Source organism: Theropithecus gelada, chromosome X (genome assembly GCF_003255815.1).
Source record: "Theropithecus gelada isolate Dixy chromosome X, Tgel_1.0, whole genome shotgun sequence".
In the NCBI taxonomy this organism is placed as follows: domain Eukaryota; kingdom Metazoa; phylum Chordata; class Mammalia; order Primates; family Cercopithecidae; genus Theropithecus; species Theropithecus gelada.
Genome location: NC_037689.1, coordinates 33,966,092 through 33,979,158, shown reverse-complemented (window position 1 = coordinate 33,979,158; position 13,067 = coordinate 33,966,092). Strand labels below are relative to the sequence as shown.

Genomic DNA, 13,067 nt, shown 5'->3' with positions numbered 1-13,067 from the left:
ATATGACAGACAGTGAATGCTTCTCTGAGAGTTTCCTTTACTTATGGCCTAAGTAAGCTCAGCGGTTGACTTCAGTGGATGGAGAATGCTGAACATCTAAATAGGGTCATCAGCTGATTGCAACAAAAGCTTCATCAATGTAAAATCTACAGTTTCATTTCCAACCATGGTTCGTTGTTAAAATAAGTTGCTGACCGCTCAGTGTAAGGGTTTGTAACTGTTTTTAAGTGATGATATAGAAATAACTTATGTTATCAGCCCTCATGAATTTAATCTAGTGAAATCTATCCTTAATACTTTGAGTTTTCCTGCTAAACAACTGTTCATAAATTAGATTTCCCCAGCAGGAAAAAATAAGTTCAATATATGGATATCAAATATATATTTACACATGAAATACTGCTTCAAATGAAAATTGATGGTATTATTTTAAATTACATAATTCTGCTTGCAAAAATTTGCAATAATAATGAAATATATTATAAAATATCTGTATATATATAATAATATAACACAACATTTATAAAAACTGAAAATTAAAAAATAAAACTAAGCACATTTCACTGTAATATTTAAAAATAATGGCTTCCACTGTGATGAACAATTTAAATAATAATTTAAATGAACTGATACTACCTTAGATGACAGACCAAAATTCAATATTGTGACACTTCTATGAAATAATTAGAATGAGTAATAATTTTACTTATTATTATTTACTATTTGTTAATATTTCCTCTCAAAAATTATCACCTATGTTTTCACATGTATAATTCAACTAATTCTGGGGTGAATTTTTATGTCAATATTATAAGGTACTTTTAAAAATTCAAGGTCAGGCATTGTGGTTCATGCCTGTAATCCCAGACCTTCAGGAGGCCAAGGCGGGAAAAACATTTGAAGCCAGGAGTTCAATACCTGTCTGGGCAACAGAATGAGACCTTGTCGCTACTAAAAAAATAAAAAATAAAAAATTAGCCCAGCATGGTGGTGTGTACCTGTTGACCTAGCTACTTGGGAGGCTGAGGCATATGGATCACTTGAGCACAGGAGTTTAAGGCTGCAGTGAGCTATGGTCACGCCACTGCACTCCAGCCTGGGTGACAGAGCAAGATCCTATCTCAAAAAAAAAAAAAAAAAAAGCATAAAAAATAAAAATTCTCGATATTATAAGATGATAAACAGTGCCAGAATTCTTATAACAAATGGCCATGGAAAAGATTAAATATATAAAATATTAAAGACATATTCTAGAAAGAATATCAAATTTATCTAGCCTGCATTCCTGTACTCAAATCTGAAGAAAGGAGCTTTTCTTCAATCAGATTATATAATTAAACACAATATTCCCAACCAGGGTGAATCACTATATTATTACAGCCACCCCCAATTAAGCGCACGAAAAGAGAATTATACAACCACTTTTGTGGCAATGAAAAATATTACTCATGTTAACTACTTGTCTCAGAAGAGTGGATAATAGATTCCACATAATTTCATATCCTATTTGTAAATGCCAATTCTACTGGTATGAATTAGTAAAAATGTCGTTTAAGATTTAAGGTGACTTTTTAAGAGAAGGGGATATTATTATAATATTATTTTGGGAAATAATGAAAGCATCCATTTGAATCACTAAAAATTGTAATTGGTACCCTCCCTCAACAAATAAAGGGGCAAATCAAGAAGGTAACTGGCCGGGCGCAGTGGCTCACGCCTGTAATCCCATCACTTTGGGAGGCCGAGGTGGGCAGATCACGAGGTCAGGAGATCGAGACCATACTGGCGAATGTGGTGAAACCCCGTCTCTACTAAAAATACAAAAAAAATAGCCAGGTGTGGTGGCGGGCGCCTGTAGTCCCAGCTACTTGGGAGGCTGAGGCAGGAGAATGGCGTGAACCTGGGAGGTGGAGCTTGCAGTGAGCCGAGATGCTGCCACTGCACTCCAGCCTGTGCAACAGAGTGAGACTCCGTCTCAAAAAAAAAAAAAAAAAAAAAAAAGTGACTGAAGAATAAAAAAGTATGCTCCATTTTTGGCAAATCTAGGAGGCCAACTCCAAATTATTTGTAATGGGTGCTAAAAGCAGTGGCATATGTACAGAAGGTATGCTGGGCAAAAAGGGAGGGAATATACTTAAATCATTATTAATAATCTACACAGCGGTTCTCTGGAGTAGGTATTATTTTGCCAGTTTTACATATATGGCAATCTAAGCAAACAAATTATATAAGTTTGCCAAGGTTTCAGCAGGAATGATTGAGAAAGTTTGAACTTCAACCCAGGACTCTTTCTAAGCCCACTATGCTCAGAGCCTTATCTATAATACATTCCCAATCCCCCAATATAACAATTTCAGATTGGGCTCTGCCTTCCTCTCCCTTATTTACATAATCCCAATGCAACCTATTTTTTTTTTTCCTGCAAAACACTATCATCCCAAGAAACACTTTACACTTATTCCCTGGTGAATCATAATGCTATTTCATTCATGATAATTTTCTATTAAGCATCAGCTTGCCATCCCAACAACATACCATATCTTTGCTTACTAGTTTGTTTTTCTACAACTGGCTTCAAACTTTTGCATAGTTTAAGACAACTACACTAATCTTTACTTAGCATTTACCCTTCCAATATACTTTAAAAAAAAACTAGAGATTTAAAAATTCTCATACAAAAGGTATTTCAAAGGCAAAATTACATCTCAAATCTTAAGAGTATTTCTCTTAAGCTTTACTGTTTGTAAAGAAGATTTCTTTTCTTTTTCCTTATAGATTTCTTGTTCAAAAAGTAGCTTAATCAATGCTTTTCATTAATTCAGAGAAAAAGTTATTCTTGGGCTCTTTGTCAAATTCCTAAGCCTTAAGCATGCCATATATTGTTGTATTTTAAAGAGCTAGAGAGATTAATAATGTTTTATGAGATGTGAATAGATTTAGAGTTCAATAAAGTACAGAATTAACAGGATTGAACTACATTGGCTCAATTAGTGACAAATTAGATTTGCTACCATCCCTCCCAGTCTCCCAATATCCACAAATCATGTGTTCATATCACAAAATGTAGACTGATCCAATGGGGAATTGGCAGTGGGTAATAAAAATCAGCAACATGAGGAATTGCAAAGGTTCCCCAGTTCTCCAAGCATTCACCATCATTAGCCCTGGTTGACAGTTCTATCCATGTTTCTCTGGGTAGAAGCCCAGTACCACCTGGGCTATTGGGAAAGTTACTCAGCCTTTCTGAATTTGCTAGAAAAAGGGTTACAGGTGCAATTTCTAGAAGAAAAGGAAGCATCTTCTTAAACTGATGCTAAAATAGATCTTATGGCTATCCAATTTTCCCAGCACCATTTATTAAATAGGGAATCCTTTCCCCATTTCTTGTTTTTGTCAGGTTAGTCAAAGATCAGATGGCTGTAGATGTGTGGTATTGTTTCTGAGGGCTCTGTTCTGTTCCATTGGTCTATATCTCTGTTTTGGTACCAGTACTCATTTTTAACCAGATTTAACTTTTATCTTTGAACAAATAAACAAACCAACAGACACATGAAAAAGTGCTCATCATCACTGGCCATCAGAGAAATGCAAATCAAAACCACAATGAGATACCATCTCACACCAGTTAGAATGGCAATCATTAAAAAGTCAGGAAACAACAGGTGCTGGAGAAGATGTGGAGAAATAGGAAAACTTTTACACTGTTGGTGGGAGTGTAAACTAGTTCAACCATTATGGAAAACAGTATGGCGATTCCTCAAGGATCTAGAACTAGAAGTACCATATGACCCAGCCATCCCATTACTGGGTATATACCCAAAGGATTATAAATCATGCTGCTATAAAGACACATGCACACCTATGTTTATTGCGGCACTATTCACAATAGCAAAGACTTGGAATCAACCCAAATGTCCATCAGTGACAGACTAGATTAAGAAAATGTGGCACATATACACCATGGGATACTATGCAGCCATAAAAAAGGATGAGTTCGTGTCCTTTGTAGGGACATGGATGCAGCTGGAAACCATCATTCTCAGCAAACTTTTGCAAGAACAGAAAACCAAACACCGCATGTTCTCACTCATAGGTGGGAACTGAACAATGAGATCACTTGGACTCAGGAAGGGGAACATCACACACCGGGGCCTATCATGGGGAGGGGGGGGGAGGGGTTGCATTGGGAGTTATACCTGATGTAAATGATAAGTTGATGGGTGCTGACGAGTTGATGGGTGCAGCATGCCAACATGGCACAAGTATACATATGTAACAAACCTGCACGTTATGCACATGTACCCTAGAACTTAAAGTATAATAATAATAATAATAATTAAAAAAAAAACCTTGAAGGAGTTTGATTACTATTTTTTTTCCTGCTTTGTGTGTGCTTAGAGGGGGGTGCAAGGATGGGTAAAGGAGATTTTCAGAGTTAGATTTATTCTCCCTCCCCACTATGGTGGATCAGGGGAGATCTCCATACACTTGGAATTTAGCACTTGCCATCTACTGAAGGCTGCAAAAACAACAACAAAAAGCCAGAAACAGCCTCCAAAGAAAGTCAACACAACTTGTCTGCAAAGGTCAGTGAAATCTCACTAAAGTACAAAAAGATAAATGCTCTTTGGTTAGGAATCTGCTGTATATGATTTATTGAATGGGGCTCAGTACTATTTCAATACTTAGTATTATAAAATCAGCATTTTCCTGACAGGGTCAAAGCATTAAAACTCATCCTCTCTGACTTCCTAATGATGGTGAATAATAAAGAATATGGGTTGGTTTTGACAGAGACTGCAATGGGGATGCGAGTGGGGAGACAGAGAAGAGGTCTAATGTAATATCAAAAGATTTTTAAAAGTGGGGGAGGGTCTGCTGGCTGAGAGAAAGAAGAGGAGAGAAGACATGGAATTTGAGCAGTACTGGAGGGAGTAGGATTTGGAAAACAGAGAAAGTTGAATGATAATTAGGGGAAAGTTTTGCAGTGAAATGTGATGACCCCCACATCTCACACACATACTTTCACACTGAATGACCTCAAGACCTTCAGCAAAGACCTACATTGATTTTGCAAGGCTTCCTGGTGTTGCGTTTGTGTGCTTTATTTTTATTTTTTGAATAGTGCAGCCTGCTGAGGTGAGCCTTAGGCAAAAGCAGGCAGTCTAGATAGACACCAGTGATGTGTACTGAGGGACTTGAGAGTGAAAAACAAAAGAAGCACTAACAGAAGCCAATTCAAAGCCCACTTGGGGCAACTGCTCTTCCAAACAACTTTAGTCACATAGTACTTTTACCAATTCCAAATTAAATTAAGGGAATGCATACATTAATAAAACACCAAATAACAGCTTCATAATTTCTCTGGCAACATACGATGCTGCTTATAAAGGAAAATGACTTTGGGACATAAATACGGAAGGGGAAACCTACTTTCAGGTTTTGTTCATGAACTTAGTAATATGAGGCTGCCGTTGAGGTCATGCTGCTGTAGTGATTTTCTCCAAAGCAACGGCAAACATGGAGACCAATAAATAAGCGTCATCAGCGCTCACAACCTCAAGCTCATGATAAATCATGTGCAGGTAAAAAACGCTGATGTGAGAAAAGAGGTCAGCGACAGATTCACATATTAAAAATTACATTAACTATCAAATAACGAATATAGACAAATGGAATATGCTCCTAGTAATCTCCTGATCAATCCTGACCTGTTCTCAGGAAGAGGTGAGTGGTTTTTCATCAGCCGCCTTCCCTTCATTTCTCTTCCCCTCTAGACATCCCTCTTAGCAATTTCAACTCTCACATCCCTAGAGGTGACTCCTAAGTACATTTATAGGCCTGACCTCTTTCTTGAGCTCCAGACCCAGATTTCTAACTGACCTGCTGGGCCCAGCCAGATGGATGGCCTGCTGATGCCTCCCAATCAGCAGGGCCAAAATAGAATTCATTCACCCAGGCTCTGCTGCATTTCCCCTCTTTGTGAATTAGAAAATCAAAGTACAGAGGCTAATCCACCAGTCCAAGGTCACTCAGTAACCAGTAACGGACAGGGTCAGAATTTGAATTCTGAGGTCCTACTTCCAAATCCCATCCCTACCTCATTCATCTTTCTCCTTTTCACTGCTACCATCCTGCCGTCAATTGACTGTCTCTCCAGTGGAGTGACACAGTGACCTCACCTGGTCTCTTCTCCCCAAGTCACTTGTCTTTCTTTTCCTTCCTTTCCCGTTTATGGGTCCTCACTCATGGGTTTTGAACTCTGATCACATCATTCCACTTTTAAGTAGTAAGGCATCATCGCAGTTATATTTATGGCCTTGGAAATCAGGCTTCCTCATTTGAACCCCAGCTCTATCTCTTACTGGCTATGTGATGTTGGGCAAGTTCATCTCTCTGTATACTTGGTTTCCCAATCTGTGAAATGGGAATGGTTATATGACACACCACCTTATCATGAGGAATAAATGAATTGATATGTATAAAATGGATACATGGCTAGTGAGACATCAAGATCTGCTAAATGAATTATGAATTAATTTTCTCAGTTTGGTCTTTGCAGCTCTCTATAAAGTGACCCTTAACTCCTTTAACCACATTATATCATACACATGGCATTCCTATCAGGTTGATCTGACACTGCTCAACAAACATTTGCTTTCTACTTTCCTGCCTCTGTTATTTTTCCAAATATTTCCTTAGCTTTGGATGGCCTTCCCAGTGTGAGCTTGTCATTCATAACCAAGCTCCAATGTCCTCTTCTCAGCTAGAATAGACCGCACCCACCTGTGACCCTATCAAGGGCGCCAGTTCCAGGTCATGCTGCATTTGAATTTCCTGCTCTTTCACTGATAGTTGTTACCCTGGGAAAGTCACTTAATCTCTTGATGCCTCAATTTCTTAATGGGGATTAAAATAGCACTTTTTTTATAGGGTCTTGATTGCCAAACTATGTACACTATGTGTACAGAGCACTGAATATCACCTGGCTCAGAGAAACATTCAATAAGTACGAGCAATTGTGAGGGTGGCACCAAGATGGCTGAATAGGAACAGCTCCAGCCTCCAGCTCCCAGCGTCAGCGACACAGAAGATGGGTGATTTCTGCATTTCCAACTGAGGTACCAGGTTCATCTCACTGGGGTGTGTCAGACAGTGGGGTGCAGGACAGTGGGTACAGCCCAACGAGTGAGAGCCGAAGCAGGGCGAGGCATTACCTCACCTGGGAAGCACAAGGGGGAAGGGAATTCCCTTTCCTAACCAAGGGAAACCATGACACACAACACCTGGGAAATCTGGTCATGCCCACCCTAATACTGCACTTTACCAAGGGTCTTAGCAAATGGCACACCAGGAGATTATATCCTGCACCTGGCTTGGAGGGTCCCACGCCCACGGAGCCTCCCTCATTGCTGGCACAGCAGTCTGAGATCTAACTGTAAGGTGGCAGCGAGGCTTGGGGAGGGGCACCCGCCATTGCTGAGGCTTGAGTAGGTAAACAAAGCAGCTGGGAAGCTCAAACTGGGTGGAGCCCACCACAGCTCAAGGAGGCCTGCTTGCCTCTGTAGACTGCACCACTGGGGACAGGGCATAGCCAAACAAAAGGCAGGAGAAACCTCTGCAGATGTAAATGTCCCTGTCAGACAGCTTTAAAGAGAGTAGTGGTTTTCCCAGCACGGAGTTTGAGAACTGAGAACGGACAGACCACCTGCTCAAGTGGGTCCCTGATTCCCAAGTAGCGTAACTGAGAGACATCCCCCACTAGGGGCAGACTGACACCTCATACTTCACATGGCCAGGTACACCTCTGAGACGAAGCTTCCAGAGGAATGATCAGGCAGCAACATTTGCTGTTCAGCAATATTTACTCTTCTGCAGCCTCCGCTGCTGATACCCAGGCAAACAGTCTGGAGTGGACCTCAAGCAAACTCCAACAAACCTGCAGCTGAGGGTCCTGACTGTTAGAAGGAAAACTAACAAACAGAAAGGACATCCACACCAAAACCCATCTGTACGTCACCATCATCAAAGACCAAAGGTAGATAAAACCACAAAGATAGGGAAAAAGCAGTGCAGAAAAGCTGAAAATTCTAAACATCAGAGCGACTCTCCCCATCCAAAGGAATGCAGCTCCTCACCAGCAATGGAACAAAGCTGGATGGAGAATGACTTTGGTGAGTTGAGAGAAGAAGGCTTCAGACGATCAAACTTCTCTGAGCTAAAGGAGGAAGTACGAACCCAGTGCAAAGAAACTAAAAACCCTGAAAAAAGATTTGATGAATGGCTAACTGGAATAATCAATGTAGAGAAGTCCCTAAATGACCTGATAGAGATGAAAACCATGACACGAGAACTACGTGACAAATGCACAAGCTTCAGTAACCGACTGGATCAACTGGAAGAAAGAGTATCAGTGATTGAAGATCAAATGAATGAAATGAAGGGAGAAGAGAAGTTTAGAGAAAAAAGAGTAAAAAGAAATGAGCAAAGCCTCCAAGAAATATGGGATTATGTGAAAAGACCAAATCTACATCTGATTGGTGTACCTGAAAGTGGCGGGGAGAATGGAACCAAGTTGGAAAACATTCTGCAGGATATTATCCAGGAGAACTTCCCCAACCTAGCAAGACAGGCCAACATTCAAATTCAGCAAATACAGAGAATGCCACAAAGATACTCCTCGAGAAGAGCAACTCCAAGACACATAATTGTCAGATTCACCAAAGTCGAAATGAAGGAAAAAACATTAAGGGCAGCCAGAGAGAAAGGTCGGGTTACACACAAAGGGAAGCCCATCAGACTAACAGCAGATCTCTTGGCAGAAACTCTCCAAGCCAGAAGAGAGTGGGGGCCAATATTCAACATTCTTAAAGAAAAGAATTTTCAACACAGAATTTCATATGCAGCCAAACGAAGTTTCATAAGTGAAGGAGAAATAAAATCCTTTACAGACAAGCAAATGCTGAGAGATTATGTCACCACCAGGCCTGCCCTACAAGAGCTCCTAAAGGAAGCACTAAACACGGAAAGGAACAACCAGTACCAGCCACTGCAAAAACATGCCAAATTGTAAAGACCATCGATGCTAGGAAGAAACTGCATCAACTAACGAGCAAAATAAACAGTTAACAACATAAAGACAGGATCAAGTTCACACATAACAATATTAACCTTAAATGTAAATGGGCTAAATGCCCCAATTAAAAGACAGAGACTGGCAAACTGGATAAAGAATCAAGACCCATCAGTTTGCTGTATTCTAGAGACCCATCTCATGTGCAGAGACACACATAGGCTCAAAATAAAGGAATAGAGGAAGATCTACCAAGCACATGGAAAACAAAGAAAAGGCAAGGGTTGCAATCCTAGTCTCTGATAAAACAGACTTTAAACCATGAAAGATCAAAAGAGACAAAGAAGGCCATTACATAATGGTAAAGGGATCAATTCAACAAGAAGAGCTAACTATCCTAAATATATATGCACCCAATACAGGAGCACCCAGATTCATAAAGCAAGTCCTTAGAGACTTACAAAGAGACTTAGACTCCCACACAATAATAACGAGAGACTTTAACACCCCACTGTCAACATTAGACAGATCAACGAGACAGAAAGTTAACAAGGATATCCAGGAATTGAACTCAACTCTGCAGCAAGTAGACCTAATAGACATCTACAGAATTCTTCACCCCAAATCAACAGAATATACATTCTTCTCAGCACCACATCACACTTATTCCAACATTGACCACATAGTTGGAAGTAAAGCACTCCTCAGCAAATGTAAAAGAACAGAAATTATAACAAACTGTCTCTCAGACCACAGGGCAATCAAAGTAGAACTCAGGATTAAGAAACTCAGTCAAAACCGCTCAACTACATGGAAACTGAACAACCTGCTCCTGAATGACTACTGGGTACATAATGAAATGAAGGCAGAAATAAAGATGTTCTTTGAAACCAATGAGAACAAAGGTACAACATACCAGAATCTCTGGGACATATTTAAAGCAGTGTGTAGAGGGAAATTTATAGCACTAAATGCCCACAAGAGAAAGCCGGAAAGATCTAAAATGGACACCCTAATATCACAATCAAAAGAACTAGGGAAGCATGAGCAAACACATTCAAAAGCTAGCAGAAGGCAAGAAATAACTAAGATCACAGCAGAACTGAAGGAGATAGAGACACAAAAAACCCTCCAAAAAGTCAATGAATCCAGGAGCTGGTTTTTTGAAAAGACCAACAAAATTGATAGACCGCTAGCAAGACTAATAAAGAAGAAAAGAGAGAAGAAATCAAACAGACAAAACAAAAAATGATAAAAGGATATCACCACCAACCCCACAGAAATACAAACTACCATCAGAGAATACTATAAACACCTCTACACAAATAAAATAGAAAACCTAGAGGAAATGGATAATTTCCTGGACAATTACACTCTCCCAAGACTAAACCAGGAAGAAGTTAAATCCCTGAATAGACCAATAGCAGGCTCTGAAATTGAGGCAATAATTAATAGCCTACCAACCAAAAAAAGTCCAGGACCAGACGGATTCACAGCCGTATTCTACCAGAGGTACAAGGAGGAGTTGGTTCCATTCCTTCTGAAACTATTCCAATCAATAGAAAAAGAGGGAATCCTCCCCAGCTCATTTTATGAGGCCAACATCATCCTGATACCAAAGCCTGGCAGAGACACACACACATACACAAAGAGAATTTTAGACCAATAACCCTGATGAACATCCATGCAAAAATGGGCAAAGGATATGAACAGACACTTCTCAAAAGAAGACATTCATACAGCCAACAGACACATGAAAAAATGTTCATCATCACTGGCCATCAGAGAAATGCAAATCAAAACCACAATGAGATACCATCTCACACCAGTTAGAATGGCAATCATTAAAAAGTCAGGAAATAACAGGTGCTGGAGAGGATGTGGAGAAATAGGAACACTTTTACACTGTTGGTGGGACTGGAAACTAGTTCAACCATTGTGGAAAACAGTGTGGCGATTCCTCAAGGATCTAGAGCTAGAAATACCATTTGACCCAGCCATCCCATTACTGGGGATATATCCAAAGGATTATAAGTCATGCTGCTACAAAGACACATGCACATGTATGTTTATTGCAGCAGTATTTACAATAGCAAAGACTTGGAACTAACCCAAATGTCCATCAGTGACAGACTGGATTAAGAAAATGTGGCACATATACACCATGGAATATTATGCAGCCAGAAAAAAGGATGAGTTCACGTCCTTTGTAGGGACATGGATGCAGCTGGAAACCATCATTCTTAGCAAACTCTCACAAGAAGAGAAAACCAAATACCGCATGTTCTCACTCATAGGTGGGAATTAAACAATGAGATCACTTGGACACAGGAAGGGGAACATCACACACCGGGTCTTTTGTGGGGAGGGGGGAGGTGGCAGGGATAGCATTAGGAGATATACCTAATGTAAATGATGAGTTAATGGGTGCAGCACACCAACATGGCACATGTATACCTATGTAACAAACCTGCACATTGTGCACATGTACCCTAGAACATAAAGTATCATAAAAAATATAAATAAATAAAATTGCAGCAAAAAAGCACTAGCAATTGCTTATAGAAATATACCTATTTGCTTTCAGATACACCTTCCTCTTTTAGATTATGGAACCGTAGAGACAACCGTTATTTTATTCCTTTTAGAGTGTCTTGTATTGTAGCTAGCTCCAAGGAAGAATCACCAAAAACTAAATGTTTGTTGAATGAATAAACATCAGTCAACCCATCTGCCTTAGTAGTTAGAGCATAGCAAACGTATGACTGAGGTTCACAAATCTCATTTCTTCTATTGAATATCAATTCTAAAAGATATAGGAGATTTGCCAAAATTCAGAGGCTGAAATCAGTATTTTTCAATAAATTACTTTCTTTCCATTCAGCTTTTTTCCCCTACAGAATTAAGCAGAAAGCAATTCTATATGAGCTTCTAGTTCTGATTAACTATGGTGATCCTGAGGTTTTGGAGTTTTAATTTCAAGAGCCATTAAAATATCTGAAAAGGGACAATTTTTAAAGTTCCTTGAATCACACGTTGTTCATACACTTTGTTGGGAGACATAAAATAATATAGAAGTTTGTGGAAGAGTCATAACAATAGTCAACCAGCAAAAATCAAATGTAATAGAATATTAAGAGCTCAAGGTTTAGAGTCAGAGTTCAAATCTTGGATCTGTCACTTACCAGCTGTGTGACCTCATGCCACTGAACTGCTCTGTGCCTCAGTTTCCTTAACTGTAAGTGGGGACACTAATGCCTGTCTCATAAAACAGCAGAGTGCCTGAAAAATAACAAACACTCAGTAAATGGTGTATGTTAATAACAATAACAATGGCAACAATAACAATAATTTGGGAAAACAAATTTGATCTTTCCTTTAGTGTCAGTAATCAAGATGTAAAAGTCCTCATGAATTAGAAAGCAATCACAATTTGAGTTCTAATAGAATCAGTAACTTACCCATGAAGAAAATAAACAAATGGTTCAAGATAGGGCGATATTTCATTAAGCTTTCTTCCTATACATCATTGATTTCTGATAAATTTTTTCGATACATTTCCTAAAATGACACTATTCTGAAGTATTATCGCATGCCTTGAAGGTAAAGGGGAATGCTTTGGGATAAAAGTTTTTATGAATAATGGTCCTAGCTCCAGAATTGAAGGCTAAAATAACTTGAAACATCATGGCCTCAAACTCAGTCATTTTAGAGATTTTTAAAACTGACTTGAAAACAAAAAGAAAACAAAAACTCACTAAAGTAAACTAAGCTGAGAACTGGAGGCCTGAAGTTTATAATAAAGTGAAGTTTGTAATTTTCCTGAAATTAAGAGTGAGTCAAGTAAAGAGACTCCCAGTCCTCACTCCAGGATGCTGTCAGTAGAATGTGCTGAATAGTTCAATTGACATGACTGGGATGCCATTTACCTTGAGTGCAGTCAAGGGGAGGCAAAGAACCGAAAAGTCACCTCATTGAAACAGATCAGTTAGGT

The 13,067-nt window shown here is 39.3% G+C and overlaps 1 protein-coding gene across 3 annotated transcripts in view; it reads right to left on the bottom strand.

Moving 5' to 3' along the window:
- FRMPD4 (FERM and PDZ domain containing 4) overlaps positions 1-13,067 on the bottom strand; it is an 869,452-nt gene that overhangs the window by 378,318 nt on the left and 478,067 nt on the right. The window contains exon 2 of one of the 3 annotated variants that reach the window (XM_025372628.1): positions 12,259-12,355. The exons of the other annotated variants lie outside the window; for them this stretch is intronic. Within the exon in view, the coding sequence (XP_025228413.1) occupies positions 12,259-12,275 (17 nt within the window). The 5' untranslated portion in view covers positions 12,276-12,355. The remainder of the gene's footprint in view (positions 1-12,258; positions 12,356-13,067) is intronic. 3 annotated transcript variants of the gene reach the window in all.